Source organism: Mustelus asterias, chromosome 27 (assembly GCF_964213995.1).
Source record: "Mustelus asterias chromosome 27, sMusAst1.hap1.1, whole genome shotgun sequence".
NCBI lineage: Eukaryota > Metazoa > Chordata > Chondrichthyes > Carcharhiniformes > Triakidae > Mustelus > Mustelus asterias.
This window is the reverse complement of record NC_135827.1, coordinates 15,224,093-15,248,518: the sequence shown is the minus strand read 5'-3', so window position 1 is coordinate 15,248,518 and position 24,426 is coordinate 15,224,093. Positions and strand designations below refer to the sequence as shown.

The 24,426-nt window shown below is 45.9% G+C and overlaps 1 protein-coding gene across 1 annotated transcript in view; it reads left to right on the top strand.

Moving 5' to 3' along the window:
• Positions 1 to 24,426, top strand: part of LOC144480019 (high affinity cGMP-specific 3',5'-cyclic phosphodiesterase 9A-like) — a 76,246-nt gene that overhangs the window by 19,035 nt on the left and 32,785 nt on the right. Inside the window, exons 5-11 of the mRNA XM_078199168.1 lie at positions 1,822 to 1,876; positions 2,494 to 2,564; positions 4,705 to 4,786; positions 6,329 to 6,410; positions 16,057 to 16,131; positions 18,496 to 18,582; positions 22,532 to 22,636. Of these exons, the coding sequence (XP_078055294.1) occupies positions 1,822 to 1,876; positions 2,494 to 2,564; positions 4,705 to 4,786; positions 6,329 to 6,410; positions 16,057 to 16,131; positions 18,496 to 18,582; positions 22,532 to 22,636 (557 nt within the window). The remainder of the gene's footprint in view (positions 1 to 1,821; positions 1,877 to 2,493; positions 2,565 to 4,704; positions 4,787 to 6,328; positions 6,411 to 16,056; positions 16,132 to 18,495; positions 18,583 to 22,531; positions 22,637 to 24,426) is intronic.

Sequence of the window (24,426 nt, the reverse complement as noted above, 5' to 3'; positions counted from 1 at the left end):
ATTTGCCACTTAAGACCCATGGGTGGGCTGGCTGCCCAACTCCTCCCCTGCAAAAATTTCAGACATGTTGGAGGGTGTTGGGAAGGCCACCCATTGGATTCTACATGTCCTCCACTTCTAAATCCATGGCAGCAGAGCGTAAAATCCAGCTCTGTATTTCACATTGGATTGTTTCCTGGAATGAGAGGCTTGTCCTATGACTGAACCGATCTTTGGTGAAATTTATCAGAATTCGAGATGATCTCAATGAAATTTATAAAATTATTAGAGGGCTCGATAGGGCAGCCACTGAGCGCCACCTCGGTGTGGTAAGACTGCCTACAGTCCCTTGGCTGGAGAGTCTGGAACTGGGGGATAATGGCGTCAGGATAAGGGGTCATCATATAGGCTTAACGTGAGAAGAAGTTTCTTCACTGAGAGGGCGGTGAGTTGTGGAAGTTCAGGCATTGGAAAGACTTCGATCAATAGGTTTTTGGACACTAAAGAAATTAAGGGATATAAGAATGGGTGGATTTGAGGCAGAGGGTCAGTTCTGATCTTATTCAATGATAGGGCAGGCTTGAGGGGGTGTTTGGGTTACGTCTGCTGGACAGTAAATGCAAACATTCTGCTAGTAAATTCTCCAGAGATCTTTCCAATCAGAATATTGGCCTCCAGCAGACCAATAGATTACTAGGGATGACCGTTCCAGGCTTAAATTCCCCTCTGTACCATTTGTGGCATTCAGTGAGCATTGGAATGTGAGATGGAATAGCTAAACTACTAAAGGTTATTGTGTAGTATTCAATACTTTTTGATTTGATGTATTATTGTCACATGTATTAGTATACAGTGAAAAGTATTGTTTCTTGCACGCTATACAGACAGAGCATACCGTTCATATAGCAGGAAAAGAGAGGGTGCAGAATGTAGTGTTACAGTCATAGCTAGGGTGTAGAGAAAGATCAACTTAATGCGAGGTAGGTCCATTCAAACGTCTGATGGCAGCAGGGAAGAAGATATTCTTGAAACGGTTGGTACATGACCTCAGACATTTGTATCTTTTTTCAGGACGGAAGAAGGTGGAAGAGAGAATGTCCGGGGTGCGTGGGGTCCTTAATTATACTGGCTGCTTTTCCGAGGCAGCAGGAAGTGTAGACAGAGTCAATGGATGGGAGGCTGGTTTGCGTGATAGATTGGGCTACATTCACGATCTTTTGTAGTTTTACTTAGGTTAGTAAAGGCAGCAAGGACAGGCGGAGAAAGCAAAGTCTGGGATGTACAAAATCCCAACTTTAGACCGCTAGATTATAATGTGGTAAAATCATAAAGAGTCACTATCTTGAGAGGCGGGATAGTAGGTGCCTCTTAGACTAGGAAAACTATACTTCCTATAGAATAGAGACATGCTTCACGGTTTTCGGATTGACACTAAAGCAAACTGGATTCCTGATGGGCATGGTACATCAATAATTGGATAATGGGCTTTTACTTGTAAGTCAGTGATTGCTCAATGGCTGTGATGGTTTTTGATCCACAGCAAGGATTTTAAACAAAAGATATGATTGTGTGTCTGAGATTCTGCAGTTGCTTTGCCTCAGGTATCTCCTGGGTGGTGCTCAAGGAGTTAACTCCAGCTCATACTGTCTTTGGGTGAGATTGTCCACCATCACCCTCCTCCTCCTTCCACCCCAGCACCTGTGGGCCAGGTTCTGATTCATTGCATTGTTTTTCGAATCTCAGTCACTTCATTGTGAAACAAATTGAGGAGTCCCACGAAAGTGGGTATAAATTAGTCTTGTGGATTCTAATGTCTGACATCAATCATCTTTCCCCCTCCAGAGGAAGACGACTTGTTGCAGAATGTTCTGACCCAAGTTGCCGACCAGTTTTCAAGGTAATCTGGCATTAGTCCGCAACTATTTTCTTTCTCCTTATGCTGCTGAGCGTAGTTATTTATTCTGGGATGGAGTTCCATTGGGACCAGAAGCCCCATGATCCTTCACTCAAAATGGCCGTCCATCATATGCGAGCTAGGACAGGTGAATGTTGGAAACTTCGTCAAGCATGAGGGATATCACGGTCGTGCCTGATTCATCCCCATGTTCACAACCGTGCACTTCTGGCTGGGATCAGTGGATAACAATCATCAATGGAGACTCTGTATGAGTCCCCCCCCCCCCCCCCCCCCCCCACACACACACACAATGCCCGCACCATTTTGTTCACGGAACACTGAGTATCATGTTCATGTTGCTTCCCATTGTCTTCACCCCTCTCTTTCTTTAAACCTCCTGGACCCTTTAGCATCTCACAACTAAGCCTTGTGGTCAATCATGAGATGGTCTAGAACACAAGAAGGGACCCAAGATAGCAAAGGAATCTACATTCCTCCACTCCATTGCAAGATGTGTTGGAGCATTCATGTTCCCATTACCAAGGCAAATACAAATATTCCAAATACAAAGGTGATCAGATTTGGTGAATTTGTCGTAACAGTTGATTCTCTTGCAGAATTTTCAAAGTCAGTGAACTTAAAACGGAAATCTCAAGCAGGTTGGCAGCATTGGAGAAGAGAGTTGAATGTAAGTTGACATTTGGAACTTTCCTATTACAGACGCTATTGGTGCTAATAATGGCAAAAGTCCCGCAAAGGATTGGATATGTCTACTTCCAGATCAAAGCTTTTCACACCATACTTGCAGCAAGAACACCGGGGATTAAGTGTAAATGGGGATTATCCATTTTTTTTAAAACAATAAACTTACTTTGGGCCAAAGAGACCATTTCAAAATTGGGCATTTAAGATCAAGCTTGAAGCGTGAGGAGTAACCAACAAAATGAAGCCACCCAATAGTGAGCTGCCATTTTTGTCCAGGATTCATCTGAAGCGCCCAATGAGTGCGTGGAGAATTGCTCAGGTGCTTTGTTCTTTTAACCCCAAATAAAATTGAGTTTAACAAGCTTCACATGCAACCGTTGTGTGTTTAAAAGCAAAATATTGTGGATTCTGGAATTTAAAACAAAAACAGAAAATGCTGGAAAATCTCGGCAGGTCTGACAGCATCTGTGGAGAGAGGATAGAGCCAACGTTTCCAGTCTGGGTGATCTTCATAAGAGCATAGTTCCGATATTTCAATTATATGTTTGCTATATTTGAATCTGCAGCTGCCTATAAGAGTGTACACAACTTAATGGGCTCCATCCTGCACTCGGAGTTACTTTTGACATAGAGCAGACAAATCAGCTCCCTTTCCTCTCTGTGCTAATTGAGAAATCTGTCCAACGCAAGCCTACTTTCACCGGTCAATATATTCCCACAATTTCAATTGAGGTATTATTTTTTCTTATTCTTTCAAAGGATTTGAGCGTTGCTGGCTCGGCTGACGTTTATTACCTTTGAACTAAGTGCTGAGGGGGTCATTTCAGAGGACATTTAAAATTCAATCACATTGCTGTGTGGTCTAGAGTCATATGTAAGCCAAATCCCATAAAAGTGGCAGATTTCCTTCCCTAAAGGACATTAGTGAACCAGGTGGACTTTTTACGACAATCGACAATGGTTTCATGGGCATCATTAGACTGTCAATTCTGGATTTTTATTGAATTCAAATTTCACCATCTGCCATGGTGGGATTTGAACTTGGGTCCCCAGAGCATTGCCCTGGGTCTCTGGATTACTAGTATAGTGATAATGCCACTATGTACTGCCTCCCCTAGTGGTACAGTGGAGCCCTGTTTTAACGCAATGGTTGTGGTCCATAAAATGTGATCGCGAATGTTATCGGGGTCGCGCTAAATCGGGGTCGCGCTAATTCACTAAATCGGAAATAGTTTTAAAAAGGGTCCGTCGCGCGATCGCGTAATATCCGATTTCACGCTAAATCGGGGCGCGTAAAATCGGGGCTCCACTGTATTTTCCCCCAAACAAGGTGCTGCCTATCTCATGAATGAGTGCTTTGGTATATGAATTTCAGTGTCGGTGTGATGCCAGGTATGTAGGCCGTACATCCCGATGACTGGTGGATCATATCATGATGTGGAGACTTGTGTGGCTTTTGCTACCAAATAAACCTGTTGGACTTTAACCTGGTGTTGTTAAACTTCTTACTGGATCATATCAAACAGCATGTCCCTTCACAACAGGCAAAGTACTAATTTTACTCAACAAGCCATACTTACCACCAGTTAACGTGGAAAATGCCCGCTTGCAAATTAGCTTTTGAATTTCTTGGGCATCTTTTCCATGAGACTTTTAGGATCTTGAGGGAGAACACTTGGGTGGGATGGTGCCCTTTCCAGTCCAAAACAGTCCACATTTTCAAATCCACCTGTACTCAAGTGAAATATGAGATTCGATAACAGAAAAATATAGATTGGGAATTTGAACATGTCATTGAAAAAGAGATGGTGTACGTTTAGATTACTCCAATGAATCGCTCCCACAGAGAAATCAGGCACCAGACCAACAATTAATTTTCTCCATCAGGGACCATCTGAGACAGATTAGCAGATTATAGATAGGTTTATTAGGCAATAGACAGTGGAGAGGGGAAAATTTAGCAAATAAAATTGAACCCAATTTTGTCACTGGACAGCAATAAGAATTGAAGTAAAACATGGTGCAGTTCAGATCCGCTGGCCTCTGTCCATGGCTATAATATGAGTTTAGAATCTTTTTGGCGCACCTTTGATTTCTTACCATTGTTTGTCCTTTGTTTCCAGTGGAAGGTTTAAAGGTGGTGGAAATAGAGAAGTGTAAGAATGACCTGAAGACTCTTAAAGACGAATTATCTTTGGGAAGCAGGTGAGAGATCTGAGTAACCGATGGGTATTGTTACTCATCCTGCATGATGATTCATTATGATAAAATGGGCAATGCCAGTAGCACCACCAAATGCAGCTACCCTCCTTGTTTCTCACCCATGCCCAGTGAGGCAGATGAAGCACATTTTATTTATTTTTCATTTTATTTTATTCTAGTTTATTTATTAGTGTCACAAGTAGGCTTACATTAACACTGCAATGAAGTTATTGTGAAAATCCCCAAGTCGTCACACTCCGGTGCCTGTTCGAGTACACTGAGGGAGAATTTAATGCGGCCAGTACATTGTTCATGCTTTGTGTCTGTTTCCATGGCAATTTTTTCCCCTGGAACAGGTGGCTAGCCTGTCACCAGAGGCTGTGACTTCCGAGGCACCACTCCGCATCGAGCATGGCTGAACTGTGATGGGTGTATTAACCAGGGTGGCATGGTGGCACAGTGGTTAGCACTGCTGCCTTACAGCACCAGGGACCTGGGTTCAATTCCCAGCTTGGGTCACTGTCTGTGTGGAGTTCGCATGTTCTCTCCGTGTCTGCGTGGGTTTCCTCCGGGTGCTCCGGTTTCCTCCCACAGTCCAAAGATGTGCGGGTTAGGTTGATTGGCCATGCTAAATTGCTCCTTAGTGTTGGGGGGACTGGCTAGGGTAAATCCCTAGGGTGCAGACTCGATGGGCCAAATGGCCTCCTTCGGCACTATATGATTCTATGATAAAACTTCCAGACCGAATGCACCAATGGACGGGAAATTAAATCCAATTCGGAGAAATTCCCTTCAAATAGTGCCGTGGGATTTTTAATATCCATCACTGAGAGTAGACAAGGCCTTGATTTAATGTGTCATCTGAAAAATGATACCCTCCTTAGCAAAGATGCAGCACTCCCTCAGTGCTATGCTGCAGTATCAGTCTATGTTACCTGCTCAAGTCTGAAGTGAAATTTGAACCAATGACCTCTAACCCAGAAGCAAGAATATAGATACTGAGCCAGAGTTGAACACCTGGCTAAGAGAGAACTTGAGTTTTTTATTCGTTCAGGGCATGTGAATGTCACTGGCATTTATTGCCCATCCCGGGTTCGATTTCCGGCTTGGGTCACTGTCTGTGCAGAGTCTGTACGTTCTCCCCGTGTCTGCGTGGGTTTCCTCCGGGTGCTCCGGCTTCCTCCCACAGTCTGAATCCTCCCTCTGTGTACCCAAACAGGTGCTGGAGTGTGGCGACTAGGGGATTTTCTCAATAACTTCATTGCAATGTGAATGTACGCCTACTTGTGACACTAATAAATAAACTTAAACTTTAAAAACTAAATGCCCTCCATTTCAGAAGGCATTTCAGAGCCAACCACATTGCTGTGGGTCTGGTGTCACATGTAGGCCAGACCAAGTAAGGATGGCAGATTTTCTTCCCTAAGGAATATTAGTGAACCAGATGGGTTTTTTCGACAATTAACAATGGGTTCATGGTCATCAGTGGACTTTTAATTCCAGATTTTTATTGCTCCTAATTTTAATGACTTTTATTTCCACCAGATCAAACACATCTTGCAAACACACTATTGTGGAGGAACCTATAAAGCTGACCCTGCAACGCGATGTTCCAAAATATCCCAAGGTAACTACCCAACTAAAGTAAATCTTATAGGATATGAGAGTGAATGCTCAAATGCTCATTTGATAACTATAATTGCTGTCCTTGGCTGGTTGGAATGAGTGGAGGAAAACAGAGAGCCAGGGGAGGGGAGATCAAATAGTCATACAAGGAAGAAGATGACTTTTATGGTGTCGGGACAATGAACGAGAGACTGAAAAGGTTTGTTTCGTGTGGAAGGTAGGCAGAGTGCAAGTCAGGGTGTTGTGTGGAGATGTGAAAATCATGCTCAAATTTGGGCAGCTTGATGTGGGGGTAGGGCCTGGGTGGGATTGTGGTCAGTGCAGACTCAATGGGCCGAATGGCCTCCTTCTGCACTGTAGGGTTTCTATGATTTTTATGATTTCTATCATTGGGCTCAAACTACTCAGAAATCCCAATATCCTCCCACTTACTGAAGTCCAAAATGATATAGGCACAGGTTGGCAGTAGTTGAGGCTTGGATATCTGCCAATACTGCTGCAGATTACCCAGCTAAAAATCCCACAAATTACAAGAACTCATATCTGAAACCCATTGAGGAATTGTCATACAGAATCACATGGAGTTTGAGTGGGAAGACTCCCAATGTCCAGTGATAAGTCTACACCTCGTGATTTGAGGGGGGATTTGATTGAGGTATATAAAATACTCAACGGGATTGTAAAGTAAATGTTAACCAAATGTTCCCCCTTCTAGAACAGTCTAGGACAAGCGGTCATAGTTGTAGAGTGAGAGGGGGGAGGTTCAAGACAGAGATAAGGAGGAGCTACTTCTCACAGAGGGTTGTGAATCTATGGAACTCACTGCCCCAGAGTGCAGTGGATGCAGAATCGATCAGTGGATTCAAGAAAGAGGTAGATAAATATTTGATCAAAAGTGGGACAAAAGGCAAGGAGGTGGAGTTAGGGTGAGATAGAGATCAGCCATGATCATATAGAATGGCGGAGCAGGCTTGAAGGGCTGAATTGCCTACTCTCACTCCTATGTTCCTATGATGGACATGGCTTGCTGTGGACCAAGATTTCTCCATTCTTCTGAGCTGTCACCAATTTTTAACATTGCACATGTTTTCATTTGATATAATCCTTAACTTCATTAGTTAGACATGGATGATGCATCTTACCGGGAGAGTCATTCTTCCTCGATGGAATATATCTTTGCTGAGAGTAATTTGAAATATCTCGTTAAATGTCTGTCGATGCTTTGCCACCATCTTACCTTGTTCCTCATTTTTGGTTTAATTTTTAAAAACCGCCTGTTAAAAATGTATTACTGAGCAAAATAATGAAGGAACAAATTCTAATTGATGCAAACAGAACTCAATTAAAAGTAGAATTGTACCACTGCACATTTTACATTTGGTTTAGATTAAGTGGGTGTTTATTTACAGATCTGAAGAATTTTTACTGAGATATTTGTCATGTTGAGGCAATACAGAACATCAAACACTGATAGTGTCATTTTGAATTTAAAAGCGGATTTTAATTGGAATCTGTATTCATGTTTACTGCATTGTCCAATGTGATTAATGCAACTCCAGAATATGTATTAAAGGTCAATGTCCCCTCCCACCGCTATTCTGTGTTAGCTCACCACTTTGAAATGGGAAGAGGTCTAAACAAAACAGTTGGTTTGGATAGATCTCAATCCCACCTTTATATCTTCTCACCAAATGTTTAATTATTAATTATAAGGGCGGCACGGTGGCACAGTGGTTAGCAGTGCTGGCTCACGGCGCCAGGGACCCAGGTTCAATTCTGGCCTTGGGTGACTGTGTGGAGTTTGCATGTTCTCTCCGTGTCTGCGTTGAGCTAAGGACTTGGCTGAAATCTTCATAGATTGTACCCATTTTGTCAATAAAACTGAGAGAAAACGTCCATAACCAATTATTCCGATAGCGGCTCATCTGGCATCAGTTTTGTCCAATATTCATTGTATTAGTATACAGTGAAAATTATTGTTTCTTGCGTGAGATACAGACTAGTGTATCGTGCTCTGGTTTCCTCCCACACCCCAAAGACGTACAGGTTAGGTGGATTGACCATTTCCCAATTTAAGCTACCAACCTTGGTGGAAAAAAGTCTGACCCAATGTTTCAGACCTGAGATCTATCTTCAGCTCATTTTAAACTTTCCTAATAAGCTGGAATTACTTTCACTGTTTACTTCTGCATCTCCGCAAAAGTACTTCCTCTCTGTCAGTTGGCCAGGATTGGGCACAGTGCACCCGAGGGAAATCTGACTTGTACCACACCAGTACAGCTTTAATTGATCTGTACTTTGTCTTGAGTGCAATTTGCCTACATAATTCAAAGACATTTATTTTAAATCATTTGATTTAATTTTTACATTTATTTCTACTTCGTTCTTCTGCTTAATTGTCATTATTGGATAATATAGGTCCAAAAATTACTGAAGTATCGGGAAAAAACTGGCCCAACCTAATACCTTACCTGTCCCCTGTCTTTTATTGTTGAGCTAAGGACTTGGCTGAAATCTTCATAGATTGTACACATTTTGTCAAAAAACTGAGAGAAAACGTCCATAACCAATTATTCCGATAGCGGCTTCATCTGGCATCAGTGTTGTCGAGTGTTCACTCTCTAATTCAGGGCTTTTTGATTTGATTTATTATTGTCACATGTATTAGTATACAGTGAAAAGTTTTGTTTCTTTGCGATCTACAAAGTATATTGTTCATAGAGAAGGAAAGGAGAGAGTGCAGAATGTAGTGTTACAGTCATTGCTAGGGTGTAGGGAAAGATCAACTTAATGCAAGGTAGGTCCATTCAAAAATTTGGCAGCAGGGTAAAAGCTGTTCTTGAGTCATAGAATCCCTACAGTGCAGAAGGAAGCCATTTGGCCTGTAGAGTCTGCACTGACCACAATCCCACCCAGGCCCTATTCCCATAACTCCACATAACCCCTGCCAATCCCCTGACACTAGGGTCAATTTAGCATGGCCAATCAACCAAACTCACACATCTTTGGATCATGGGAGGAAACCGGAGCACCTGGACGAAACCCACACAGACACGGGGAGAATGTGCAAACTCCACACAGAGAGTGACCCAAGGCTGGGATTGAGCCCGGATCCCTAGCGCTGTGAGGCAGCAGTCCTAACCACTGTGCCACCATGCCATCCCGGTTGGTATATGACCTCAGACTTTTGTATCTTTTTCCCGACGGAAGAAGGTGGAAGAGAGTATGTCCAGGGTGCGTGAGGTCCTTGACTATGCTGGCTGCTTTGCTGAGGCAACAGGAAGTCTAAACGGAGTAAATGGATGGGAGGCTGGTTTGCGTGATGGACCGGGCTTCGTTCGCGACCCGTTGTAGTTTCTTATGGTCCAGAGCAGGAGCCATACCAAGCCGTGATACATCCAAGCAGGATGCTTTCTATGTGCATCTGTAAAAGTTGGGGAGAGTCGTAGTACATATGCCAAATTTTCTTAGCCTCCTTGGAAAGTAAGGTGTTGGTGGACTTTTTTAACTATAGCATCGATGTGGAGGGACCAGGACAAGTTGTTGATGATCTGGACACCTAGAAACTTGAACCTCTTGACCATTTCTGCTTCATCCCCATTGATGTAGACAAGGGCATGTCCTCCATTACGCTCCCTGAAGGAATTGGTTGATAAAGCCAATTTAATTGTGTAATATTTTTCCCCATTGATATAAACTAACTTGCGCCTGCGCATGTGGTTAAGGTGATAGGTTTGGAATCCACTGTTTCCCTGTGCAGGTTCAAATCCTACTGACTGCATGTCTCATTGTTCCTGGTTTAAGAATGATGTACAAAATTAATTATCAATTAAATAGACTGAAACTTAAAAAAGAGTATAGGAGAGACTGAAACAGTGGTCGTTGGACTTTATGTGTCTCTATGAACAAACTTAAATTAACTTGCATAAACATGGGATTTTCTTGGCCTGCATGGCTCTCTGTATAAATTCCCACGAGACATGTGGGAAACTAAAGTCTGACGTGTAAAATATAATTTTCTGTTTTCTGTCTATGGGCGGCACAGTAGCTCAGTGCTTAACACTGCTGGCTCACGGCACCAGGGACCCAGGTTCAATTCCGGCCTTGGGTGACTGTGTGGAGTTTGCACATTCTCCCTGTGTTTGTGTGGGTTTCCTCCGGGTGCTCCAGTTTCCTCCCACAATCCAAAGATGTGCGGGTTAGGTTGACTGGCCATGCTAAATTGCCCCTTAATGTCCCAAGATGTGCAGGTTAGTTGATTGGCCATGCTAAATTACCCCTTAGTGTCAGGGGGACTAGCTAGGATAAATACGTAGGGTTACAGGGATAGGGCCTGGTGGGATTGTTGTTGGTGCAGACTCCGTGGGTCAGGCGCCCTCTTTGTGCACTGTAGGGATTCTGCATATCTGTGACGCTCATAAAGTGGAGGCATTAGTTACTGAGACTACAATGAATTTTCATCAACAGCAACACTGAGAACTCCTTTTATTTTGGCTCAGCGTATATGGGACACGAATATGTTTGTGTGAGAGAGTTGCCTGGATCTTGACAGGCGAGTTATGGAGCTGGAGTTTCACTCCAGGAAGCTGGCAGTGCCTCCACAGTGTACATGTATTTTCACACCAGGGTTCCTGCCCCGAGTTGAGCCTGATTGACAGGCTTAGTTTCCAGCCTGGCTTGGAACAGACCTCAGCTGCGACCCAGAGGGGGAGCCTGCAGCTGCTACTGAAAGCGTGGAGCGTTGTGGGGAGTGTGGGGAAGGGATGGTTCTGATCCCTGACCACAGGGATAGTCCAATTCCTAGCCCCAGGGAGGTGAAGGTTCGATCCCAGGGAATGGACTAAGCTTCAGGATGAAAGGAAGAAGTCCTCTCCTCCTGGCCCACATGAACTTCTATAAAGGTATTTATTCCATCTCTTAAATTGTGCTCCGAAGGAAAGGATGGGTGAGAGAGAAGTACAAAGGAGGAATTGATCAAATTGAAATGTAGTGGATAACTATGAACTTCTTTTTAACCTTGCAAGACTCGCAGAGCTCTTAAACTGCAGCGTTATTTATCAGCATTCAGCACCTGAACTTGACAGAACGTTCAACAAATACACAGTAAAATCCACCGTTGAGTACAGTAACCCTTTGTGTGCTGGTCTATGGGAGAACAATTAGTGCCAAGCGGTTGAAAGCTTCAAACTGAAAGAACACTGACTCGAGAGGAATTAAACCAGGAGTTCTTGTGTTTTCCTCCTCTTTTGTGCCCAAATTATGTTTGGGTCTTCATTCCTTTGGCGCCAGCAATCAGTACAAAGTAACACTCTCCACCAGGAGCCTAGACATTGATTTTCATGTCATTTGACTGTGGAGGGCTTCGCAACTCTCCAGATACATCCAGCAGGAATTTATTATTTTATTCTTTGGATGTGGGGGTCACTAACAAGGTCAAAGTTTATTGCCCACCCCTAATTGCCCTTGAGAAGGTGCTGGCCAGTGGCCTTGTTGAACTGCTGCAGTCCATCTGTAGGTACAGCCACAGCGCTGTCAGGAATAGAGTTCAAATATTTTGACCCAGCAACAGTGAAGGGACAATGATATGTTTCCAAGTCTGGATGGTGAGTGGCTTGGAGGGGGGATTTCCAGGTGGTGGTGTTCGAATGTATCTGCTGCCTTTGTCCTTCTTGGTGGTAGAGATCAATAGTTTGGAAGATACTGTCTGTGGAGCTTTGGTGAGTTGCTGCAGTGCTTGTAGATGGTACACACGGCTGCCACTGTGCATCAGTGGTGGAGGGCATGAATGCTAAAGTTGAACGGGATGATGTTGAACTTCTTGAGTGTTGTTGGAGTTGCAATCATCCAGGCTAGTGGAGAGTATCCCAGCAAACTCCGGACTTGTCTTATGGATGGCAGACAATCTTTGGGAAATCAGGAGGTGTGTTCTTCACCACAGGATTCCTAGCCTTGGACTTTCTCATAGAATCCCTACAGTGCAGAAGGAGACCAATCGGCCCATCGAGTCTGCACTGACCCTCTGACAGAGTGTCTTACCCAGGTCCTCTTCCTCCACCCTATCCTCATAACCCCGTGCATTTATGCCACTAATCCATTTAACCTACAAATCTTCGGACACTAAGAGGCAACCTAGCATGACCAATCCACCTAACCTGCACATCTTTAGACTGTGGGAGGAAACCAGAGCACCCGAAGGAAACCCACGCAGACACAGGGAGAACTGGCAAACTCACCCAAGGCTGGAATCAAACCTGGGTCCCTGGCACTGTGAGGCAGCAGCGCCAACCACTGTGCCGCCCCAAATCTAGGTCCTCTGGTAACTGTTCCTTCTACTAAAGGAAACATTTTTTCCTTATCTGGTCTATCTGAACCTTTCATAATTTTGAACAGCTTTTTCAAATCTCCCCATAAACCTCTCTGTTCTAAGGAAAACAACCACAGCATCTCCAGTCTTTTAAGCTAATTGATGGGATTTGGGCACCACCGGCTAGACCTGCATTAATTGAGAAGGTGGTGGTGAGCTGCCTTCTTGAACCACAGCAGTCCATGTATCATAGGAATACCCACAATGCTGTTAGGGAGGGTGTTCCAAGATTTTGACTCAGCACAAAGGAATGGCAATACAGTTCCAAATCAGGATGGTGAGTGGCTCGGAGGGGGGGACTTCCAGGTTGTGGTGTTCCCATGCATCTGCTGCCCTTGTCCTTCTAGGTGGTAGAAGTTGTGGGTTTGGAAGGTGTTGTTGAAGGAGTGTTGGTGAACTTCTGCGATGCTTCTTGTAGATGATTCACACGGTGCATTGGTGGTGGAGGGAGTGAATATTGAAGATTGTGATGGGTTGCCAGACAAACGGGGTTGCTTGAGTGTTGTTGGAACTGCACTCACCCAGGCAATTGGAGAGTCTCCCTTCACACTCCTTTCTTTAATTAAGGAAGTGTCTCCACATAACTGAAGTTCCTCATCCCTGGTGTCATTCTAGTAAATCTCCTCAACACCCATTCTAAGGCCTTAACATCCTTCCTCAAGTATGGTGCCCCAAATTGCTCTCATTACTCCAACCGATGTTTAACATCACTTCCTTGCTTTTGCACTCCATGCCTCTCTGAATAAAGCCATAATAGTGACCATGTGCTATTTTAACAGCCACCTCAGTTCATCCTGCACCTTCCAATATTTGTAGATATTTTCCCCTAGGTCTCTTGGTTCCTGCAACCCTTCTAAAATTGAGTCTATGCTACCCCTCCGCATTCTTCTTGCCAAAATTCCGACAACTGGTGGGGTGGCACAGTGGTTAGCACGGCTGCCTCACAGCGCCAGGAGCCCAGGTTAAATTTCAGCCTCAGGTGACTGTGTGGAGTTTGCACATTCTCCCCGTGTCTGCGTGGGTTTCCTCCGGGTGCTCCGGTTTCCTCCCACAGTCCAAAGATGAGCTGGTTAGGTGGATTGACCATGCTAAATTGCTCCTTAGTGTCAGGGGGACTGAGCTAGGGTAAATGCATTGGGTTATGGGGATAGGGTCTGGGTGGGATTATGGTCGGTGCAGACTCAATGGGCCGAATGGCCTCCTTCTGCACTCTAGGGACTCTACATTTAAATTTAAGCTGTCAGGTTTTTACTCATTTCACCAGTCTGTCTGTGTCCTCCTAAAGTCTTTGATTATCCTTCTTTATTATTCATTCGGTTCTGAGTGGGGGGGGCGGTGGGGGGGGGGGGGGGGTGGGGGGCGGGGGGGGGCGGTGTGGGGGGGGGGGGCGGTGTGGGGGGGGGGGCCGGTGGGGGGGGGGGGGGCGGTGGGGGGGGGGGCGGTGGGGGGGGGGGCGGTGGGGGGGGGGCGGGGGGGGGCGGGGGGGGGCGGGGGGGGCGGTGGGGGGGGGGGTGGTGGTGGGGGGGGGGGTGGTGGGGGGGGGTGGTGGGGGGGGGGGTGGTGGGGGGGGGGGTGGTGGGGGGGGGGGTGGTGGGGGGGGGGGTGGTGGGGGGGGGGTGGTGGGGGGGGCGGGGGGGGGGGTGGCGGGGGGAGGGGGAGCGGCGGGGGGGGTGGCCGGGGGGGGGGGGGCGGGTGGCGGGGGGGCGGTGGAATGGAGTCAGCTTCTGGTAAATGGCAGGCAGGAAGTATTTCACCCCCGATCCACCCTTTAGGGAAATGTCACGCTGGCCAATTATAAGTCCATCCGCCTGCGTTTTGCCCCCCGACATGGGGTAGGATTTTCACCCCAAACAGTTGTATGGTGGAAGTTGAAACACAACGCTGGTGTGCCACCTTGTGGAAGCTCAGCTGTACAACACAAAACACCAGCCTGAAGTTGCAGATATTACAGATTGCCTAATCTAATCGAATCTACCCCGCACCCATATTCCGAACTCATCCAAAACTGTGTGGTCTGTATACTGACCTGCTTTCACCTATCAGCTCTGTGCACTTTGACCTACATTGCCAATGCCCAAATTTTTTAATTCTTACCCTCGCTTTTAAATCCCTCCCTGCTATGCTTATTCTGATCTTTGGAACTTCCTCCAAGAACACATTTAGCGGCACGGTAGCACAGTGGTTAGCACTGCTGCTTCACAGGTCCAGGGTCCCGGGTTCGATTCCCGGCTCGGGTCACTGTCTGTGTGGAGTTTGCACATTCTCCTCGTGTTTGCGTGGGTTTCCTCCGGGTGCTCCGGTTTCCTCCCACAGTCCAAAGATGTGCGGGTTAGGTTGATTGGCCAGGTTAAAATTGCCCCTGAGATGCGTAGGTTAGAGGGATTAGCGGGTAAATATGTGGGGGTAGGGCCTGGGTGGGATTGTGGTCGGTGCAGACTCGATGGGCCGAATGGCCTCCTTCTGCACTGTAGGGTTTCTATGATTTCTATGATTTCTATGATTTGTATAGTAGCTGTAACAGAATAGCAGTATGACGTTTTAGGGGAGTGTGGTCAGGCAACATTTGGCCCTGGGCTACATGAGATGTTTGGTTAAGCAGTACATTTTAGTGTCCATTTTTAGGTAGGAGAGAGATACAGAGATCTGTACAAAAGTTTCAGGTTTATAGTGTCACAAGTATGCTTACATTAACGCTGCAACGAAATTACTGCAAAAATCCCCTAGTCGCCACACTAAGGCGCCTGTTCGGTACATTGAGGGAGAATTTAGCATGGCCAACGCACCTAACCAGTCACGTCTTTGAGAGAGGAAACCGGAGCACCCGGAGGAAACCCACGCAGACACGGGGAGAATGTGCAGACTCCGCACAGACAGTCACCCAAGCCGGTAATCAAACCCGGGTCCCTAGCGCTGTGAGGCAGCAGTGCTAACCACCATGCCACCCTGAAAATATTTAAGGTGAGGAATTCCAGAGTTTGGTGGCTAGATTGTTGAAGATACGGCCACCAATGTTTGAGTGAAGGGAGGAAGGATGTACAAGGGGCTGGGATTGTTTCCTTTGATGTCCATAGTGATTCCCCTTAAGCTGCATCTCTCTCACCAGGTGAATAGCGACAAACATTCTATTTCCCAGTAGTATGCTCCCTTCACCTTGCTGAGTGAATGTACAATAAAACACCCGCAGCAACGCCATGTGTCTGACCCTGGTGGGAGAAATCGATTACTGACAGTGTTTTACTCTTATTGCTTTTCTAAATGAGACAACTGTTGGATGTTTTGACAGTACACACTATCCCAGGAGACCATTGAGGCCCTGAAGAAGCCAACCTTCGATGTCTGGCACTGGGAGTACAATGAGGTACTGTGAAGCTGCCTTTTCCTGGGGCGCTGCTGGTGGCCAGTGAACTGGCTGCCGATCAATGAGTTAATATGAAAAAGCTCGGGAATCGTCACTTTATTACAGAGACTCTGTCAGCCCAAAGGAGGGGAAAGGGAGCGGATTAATAGCTCTGAACAATCTCCCTCAGGAGATTGTCAGTCTTCTGTCCGATGCTCACATTTCCGTTGTGGAACATAAATGTTTTGGCTTTGGTCATTCCAAAATGACCCCATTTTTATGTTGCAGATTCAGCAATAGTGGAATAGAATCAAACGCTGGAATTCCACTGCCTCGCCTGCTATGGAATCAGAGCGGGCGAGGGGTGGACAATGGAAATATCCATTGATCTCAGGTGGGAATTTCCGATCTCGCTCGAGCGGGGCCATAAAATCCCACCCGTAGAGCCATACAGTGCAGAAAAGGCCTTTCGGCCCATCGAGTCTGCACCAATAATATCTAACCACTAAAGGCACACCAATCCCATTTTCCTGCATTTGTCCTATGTCCTTGAATATTATATTTCAAATGCTCATCCAAATACTTTTTAAAGGTTATAAGGTTTCCAGCTTCAACTACCTCCCCAGGCAGCGCATTCCAGATTCCCACCACCCTTTGAGTGAAGAAGTTTTTTCTCAAATCTCCTCTGAATCTCCAGCCCCTTGACCTAAAGCTATGCCCCCTTGTGATTGACCCCTCAACCAAGGGACACAGCTGCTCCTTACTCACCCTGTCCATACTCCTCCATAATCTTACACATAGACCCATGTAGCTCTCGATCATGGGCCTTTTTATAGGGGCTCATTCAACTTAACCCCATTCTGTGAAGAAAAATTCATAGAATCCCTACAGTGCAGAAGGAGGCCATTCGGCCCATCAAGTCTGCACCAACCACAATCCCACCCAGGCCTTATTCTTTTAACCCTACATATTTACCCTGACACTAGGGTCAGTATACAATCCCCTGGACACTAGGGTCAATTTAGCATCAACCTAAACTGCACATCTTTGGACTGTGGGAGGAAACCGGAACACCCGGAGAAAACCCACGCAGACAACGTGCAAACTCCACACAGACAGTGACCCAAGGCCGGAATCGAAGCCGTGTCCCGGGCGCTGTGAGGCAGCAGTGCTAACCACTGGGCCACCGTGTCGCCCAAGTGCTTCTAATTCTAGATAAATCTCTTTTAAATGGATGACGAGGGCCAACTGAACACATCCATCCGGAAAAATCCTGCAATCAGCTCATTGCTGCATTAATTGTTTCGTGAATAATGTTTCCGCTCTCCCACTCCCCCTGGAGTCCACTCTTTGGAAAAACCTCCTTGATATCAATCAAGTTACCTTTCACTTGAACCTGTGTCCCTTTGCCCTTCTCCCACTGTTATTTTAAAGCAATACAGTAATTAACCCTTCATGTTATGTTTACAGCCATGTTAAGCTCCATATGAAACACCTGAAACTTTAGTTTCTCCAGTCTTTCCTCATAACACTGTTGTATACAGATTCTACATGGGGAATTGTGGTGACTGTCCCTGCAGATGAAGGGTCACCTGACTTGGGGGACCAATTGGGGCTCAGAGTGGATAATCGCCCCAGGGGGTGGAGTGCCCTCAGGCAGAGACATTCCAGGAGCTCGCTGCAGCCATGCTACCTTCAAGCCCACAGTTCTGCCATCAGTTACCCAACTCTCATTGCACTCCCCCCCCCCCCCCCCCACTATGTTAATTGGCAAAGAAATAGAGCCTTGCATTACTCCATTTTCCCCAGGTTTCTCACAGCAAGGTCCTGCAGGTTAGTCTCTGTGTCCTGGAGGGTTGATGTGGAGATGCTGGCGTTGGACTGGGGTAAGCACGGTAAGAAGTCTCACACCAGGTTAAAGTCCAACATGTTTATTTGGTAGCACAATCAAATTGATTGATTTGTGGCTTGTGCTACCAAATAAACCTGTTGGACTTTAACCTGGTGTTGTGAGACTTCTTACTGTCCTGGAGGGTTTCCAGCCCTACTGATGGTAGAAGCTATTTTCCTCACAGAAGCACCCAGGGTAATTTTATTGTTCTCAAACAATACTTGCAGCATGGAAGATCACATCCATTATTGTCAGGAGGCAACCTTTAACAGCAAAGATAATCTCAGTAGAATCACCTGCAGGAGTTCTGATCTGGAGGTACCGTACAAACATGCTCCTGTGACACTCCTTTGACTGGTGTTTTAACTTTAGTTGGTGAATGTCTCCACTGAAATATCAGCGGTGGGAAACTTTGATATGCGCTGCGACAGCGCATCATGTTTAACACACATGCTGTTCAGGCACAGACTAACTGTTTTTATTATCACTGGCAGATGCTCAGCTGCCTGGAGTACATGTACCATGATCTGGGACTGGTGCAAGAGTTCAACATGAACCCCATCATCCTGAAACGCTGGCTGGTAAGTTTGCTGCTCTTGAGGCAATATCATAGCTTGGAACAGCTCATAGTCCAGAGACCATGAAAGTTAATGAAAGTCTCCCCCCACCCCCAAACCCACCCAATAACTAAGAGTTGCGTACAGAGTTGTTTACTGTGCATCAAAAGTAGGAGGAGGATGTGGTTACATGATCCACTTGCACTGACAGGGTTGAACGGCTGGGAGAGATCCATGCAGTGCAGAGAATTCAAACTCCGCTCAGTATCTACAGTCCTGACACAAACTGATGGAAAAGTTCATAATGTTCCGAATGGAAAACTGGGATGGCCTTTCACTTCCATGACCAACTAATTGTTCATCTTTAACCATCAGCTGTCCTGTTGGTGATAAGGGGAACTACATGCTGGCACAGTGGTTAGCACTGCCGCCTCACATCGGCAGGGACCCAGGTTTGATTCCGCCCTCAGGTGACTGTCTGTGTGGAGTTTGCACCTTCCTCCTGTGCCTGCGTAGGTTTCCTCCAGGTGCTCCAGTTTCCTTCCACAGACCAAAGAGGTGTAGGTCAGGTGGATTGGCCATGGTAAATGCGCAGGGTTACTGGGGGATAGTGTGGAGAGCAGGGCCTCAGTAAATTGCTCTTTCGGAGAATCAGTGCAGACTCGATGGGCTGAATGGCCCCGAATTCTATGGTTCTATGAAATTTGTTGAAATCTGAGAATCCCTACAGTGCCATTTAACCCATCGAGTCTTCACTGATCACAATCCCTCCCAGGCCCTATCCCCATAACCCCACTTATTTACCCTGCCTGACACTAAGTGGCAATTTAGCATGACCAATCAACTTAACCAGCACACTTTTGGACTGTGGGAGGAAACCAGAGAATCCAGAGGAAACCCATGCAGACACGGGGAGAATGTGCAAACTCCACACAGACAGGCACCCAAGCCAGGAATCAAACCCAGGTTCCTGGCGCGGTGAGGCAGCAGTGCTAACCACTGTGCCACCGTGCCGCTCCAGTCTTGAACCAGTCCCCGGTGTGTTTTGAGTTGTTGGAATGAACTGACAACCATATCATTGCAACTGATGTAGGAAATGTAGAGCTGTCACTGAGGAAAAGCAGGCCGTGTCCCTCTTTCACTAGACCAGAGTCAGTGGCCACTCGAGTAGAAGGAGCATTAGCCTAGGAAGTGGCTTTCAGTTTCACAGCGAATCTGTGATGTGAAGGGTGGCAAGTGAGAAGCAGTTTGCACAAGTTTGTTTAGAAACATCGTAGCGGTTTCTCAAGAAGATTTTCTTGTAGATGTTTTACAAACCCCTAACCAGCACCGAGGCTTTTCACAGAGCTTGCTGACGATGGCTGTAACATTCATTGACCCACAAGGTGTCCATACATGAATACATCACTGAGGGCCATTTAACTCTCTTACATAAATATGGCGCAGTTTAAAACAATATTAACCTATCCTTGGTTTAGTATTTTCTAATTCTCATCCTGAATAGTGAATATTTGAAATAGGAATAATTACAGAATGGTTCAGCAGCCATTCAGTTCATCGCGCTCTTTTAAAGAACCATCCTATTAGTCCCACTCTTTATCTCCTTCACCAACCATAACCCTGGAAATCTTTCCTGTTCAAATGTATTTCCAATTCCATTTTGAAAGTATTGAATCCTTTTCCGTCCCCCTTTCAGGCTGTGTATTCCAGACCTTTACAATGTGCTGCCTAGATGAATTGCTCCTTATTCCCCACCTCTGGTCCTTTTGTCATTGTGATGAATATGGATATATAGGGGGCTTGGCAAGGCTTGCATCATGCATCCTAATAATCCCACTTTTAAATAACAGCCCTCTTTAGTTGAAGGACCAGCACTGGCCACATTCTGGGATTTTTTTGCCACAAACGAGTATCAAACCTCAGGGAAATGGAATTGAGGGGTTTTATTCGCAACATTTCCCCTTCCGGGGTCTGAGTCAGTCAGTGTGGCTTCAAGGCCTAATCTAGGCTTCAACTACATCTAGACCGAGTGATTGGTGCAACACTGAGGGAGTACTGAATTGTCAGAGGTGTTGTCCTTCATATGAGCTGCTAAGCTGCGCTTTTCCAAGTGTCGGACAACATTCCTGAATTTCCTGTTGCTTTCCACAGAAATCTCAGCCTCTGTTAGCCAGTCAGAATGTGTTTCCTGTCAGATGGTAGTCATGACTACCATCTCATGACTACCATCGACACCGCAAACTGCCAGCTCCAAGTGGAGAGGATCTCCAAGAAGATCGCGCGTATCGACACAGACATCTTAAACCTGTTGGACTTTAACCTGGTGTTGTGAGACTTCTTACTGTTTCCTGTCAGAGCCAGGTTAAGAATGTGTCTCGGTACTACACTGGTATTGCATTTGCTGCTTAACTTGTTGGTTTAGCTCAGTTAGCTGGACGGCTGGCTAATGATGCAGAGCGAAGCCAACAGCGTGGGTTCAATTCCTGCACCGGCTGAGGTTATTCATGAAGACCCCCGCCTTCTCAACCTTATCCCTCGCCTGAGGTGTGGTGATCCTCAGGTTAAATCACCACCAGTCAGCTCTCACCCTCAAAGGGGAGAGAAGCCTCTGGTCATCTGGGACTATGCAATGGCAACTTTACTTTACCCAACCAGTTGAGGAAGCTGACTAGTCTCAAAGTTAAAGCCACACCGGAAGACCACATCTCTGTAATGACCATCTAGTGACATCTCTGGATCATTCAAGCTGTCAATTGTATAGTTGAAGTTAATGGCAAATGTTTCCATTATAAACAGTGATGTTGGATGAACTGAACAGAGAACATATTTCAGACAGATGCTCTTGACAGATCAGTAAGACAGATTGTGCCGGCATTTTCCACTGACCTCTTTCTTTCCAGTGTTTGTCCCTCATCTGCTTGTCTCTGCATCTCTTTTAGGTCATTTTATTTTCACCCAACACATTTTTTGCAGTGTCTGCTGTAGCTGTGCATTCCTTTCTCTTTGTTGACCTGCCTTGCTGGTTGTCATTAGTATCTCTGTCTGCCAGGCCCACCCTAAATTCTTTGGCCGGAATTCTCCCATCCCGCCTGCCACTTCATAGAACTCCTGCAGTCTAGAAGGAGGCCATTCAGCCCATCGGGTTTGCACCGACCACCATCTCACCCAGGTCCTATCCCTATAACGCCATGCATTTACCCTAGCTAGCCCCCTGACACAAAGGGGCAATTTAGCATGGCCAATCAGCCTAACCTGCACATCTTTGGAGTGTGGGAGGAAACCGGAGCACCCGGAGGAAACCCACGCAGACACGGGGAGAACGTGCAAACTCCATACAGACAGTGACCCAAGCTGGGAATCGAATCCGGGTCCCTGGCGCTGTGAGGTAGCAGTTTTTGCCACTGTGCCGTCTTACTTGAATTCTAGTGGGCGGGGTGGAGGGGGCGGACCATATAAAGGTCCATTGAATTCGGGCAGGATTCTCCGGTTTTCAGGCGAGCGCAGCCGGAGAATACTGCTCTTTATTTTTCCCCTTGAACTCCCTCTCTCACATACCTCTTGCTAACAGTCTAGACTTAAGTCTAGACTGCAGGATAACCACTTAGATGAGGTGCCGAGCACCGATGGTTGTGGAACCATGTCTGTGTGGAGTTTGCACATTCTCCCCGTGTCTGCGTGGGTTTCCTCCGGGTGCTCCGGTTTCCTCCCACAGTCCAAAGATGTGCGGGTTAGGTTGATTGGCCATGGTAAATTGCCCCTAGCGTTAGGGGGATTAGCAGGGTAAATGTGTCGGGTTATGGGAATAGGGCCTAGGTGGGATTGTGGTCGGTACAGACTCGATGGGCTGAATGGCCTCCTGTAGGGATTCTATGTTTCACTCTTCAGCAAAGGATCTAGATTTAGAGGAGAGGAGAAATCTGGACATAATACCATTTGTTCCCACTTATGATAATCTTTTATATTGTACTCCCAGCTCAGCATTCAGGAGAATTACCGGAATAATCCTTTCCACAACTTCCGACACTGTTTCTGTGTGACACAGATGATGTACGGCATAATCCATCTGTGCAACCTACAGGTGGGTGGAGAATTGAGGTCTAGTTTACACACTAACATGACTATATCCCATGATTGCATTCCCTCGTTCCTGGTCACCAGTTCAGGTGTAAGGGCTATGTTTGGGGAACCCTCTTGGTATATGTTTACACTTGTCATGGGAGTTTTAAACCTAATCTGGGAAACAGCCAACCCTCTTTCCTAAAGTTTAAAGCTTTTTTAAAAAGTTTATTTTAAGTTAATGTAAGTAGGTTTACAGTAACACTGCAATGAAGTTACTGTGAAAATTACCTATTTTCTATTCAATCCCTACTGTTGAAGTGGAAACTTTCCTGCTTCTTGACTGTGATAGAAAAACTCAACAAAGTTCGTTCCGACAAAATAATTAGCCTTTATTTACGTAAGACTGCATGCAGTTTTGGCTTAAAACTTGAGTTCAGAGAGCAGTTGGTACAACTTGCTAATTCCTCCTCAAGTCCGCGGTTACAGAAAGAAATAGTTCAGTATTTATACATAATCATTATCAGTTAGCGTGACCAGAGCTTATTCAGGAATTCGATCAATAATAGCATCATAAGCAATACCATTAATCATGTCATAACCTGCTGACCTCCTAGAACTTTTTGTCTCATCATTCATACCCTTATCTTGCCCTTTGATGTAACAGAAGAAGGTCGGTGACTTCCGTCATCCCTGACCTTATCTTGTTTTATTTACTCATACAGCCCTAGGTTATGAGGAATCAATCTTATCAGGCCTTATAGAGGTCAGGCAATTGGAATAGCTTGACCATCTCTGATCTCATTCGCATCTTAAGTTATGCGGAATCAGCCTTATCAGGTTATACAGAGGTCAAGCCTGTTTTAAGTTATGCGGAGTCAGTCTTTCTTATATTGTACCAAATAGTTGACCAATTTTCCCATCATGCTATTCCTTAGTTTGTATAACTTCACATTCCCTCCTTTTGTCATATCATGACAACTAATTAAATAGGTATATCCATGACCCGATTAAAAATGCATTTGCACAAGCAGCCAAGCAATCCTATCCCCAGTAGCAGTAGTAGTAGTAGCATGAAGGCCTTAAAGATCCAATCAAATAATCCGTGACCCAGCCGTCCTAACCAACCCGGTGGGTCATAATCATGAAATTCACGGCCAATCTTTTGAATTTGATCAGCCTGTCTCTTAATACGGTCGGCCAGTTTGGTGATATTTTCAGAGGCGTCTGGGATATAAGTACAGCATTCCTGACCTACAATGGCGCACGTTCCTCCCTACGAGGCTAACAGATAATCCAAAGCCAGTCGATTTTGTAATGCCACGGTCTGGACAGCCACCAGCTCAGCCGAGATCTCGGCCAGTGCCTGTCCAGTTGCTCTGGCTTCTGCCGCTGTTACGTTTGCCAGTTGTTCCAATGCTGAGGCCATAAGAATCAGTTCGTTGGCTGCCCTGCCCTTTCCATATAGTGGAAAGGCCATCATAAAGGACCGTTCGGTTCCGCTAATGGTCCTTTTGGCTCGCGAGGGGTGTTGCTGAAGGGAGGGTAGGTGGTGCATGGAGGGTACGACATATCCCAGATAACAGGATCCTATCCAATTGGTAGGAAGCCACGAGTATGCTTTAGTGCCACATATGAATTATGTTCCATTATAGGCCGTAAAATCATCAGCCAAAGTCATCCAGGGTATTGGGCAAGTATGTGCCCATGAGCTATTAGAGGTTATATTCCATACCCTGGACCAATCAAGAATAAACATACCCTTGGTGAATAGGTTTGCTACTGGTCCTTGCCACTCAGCTGTAAGGTTAC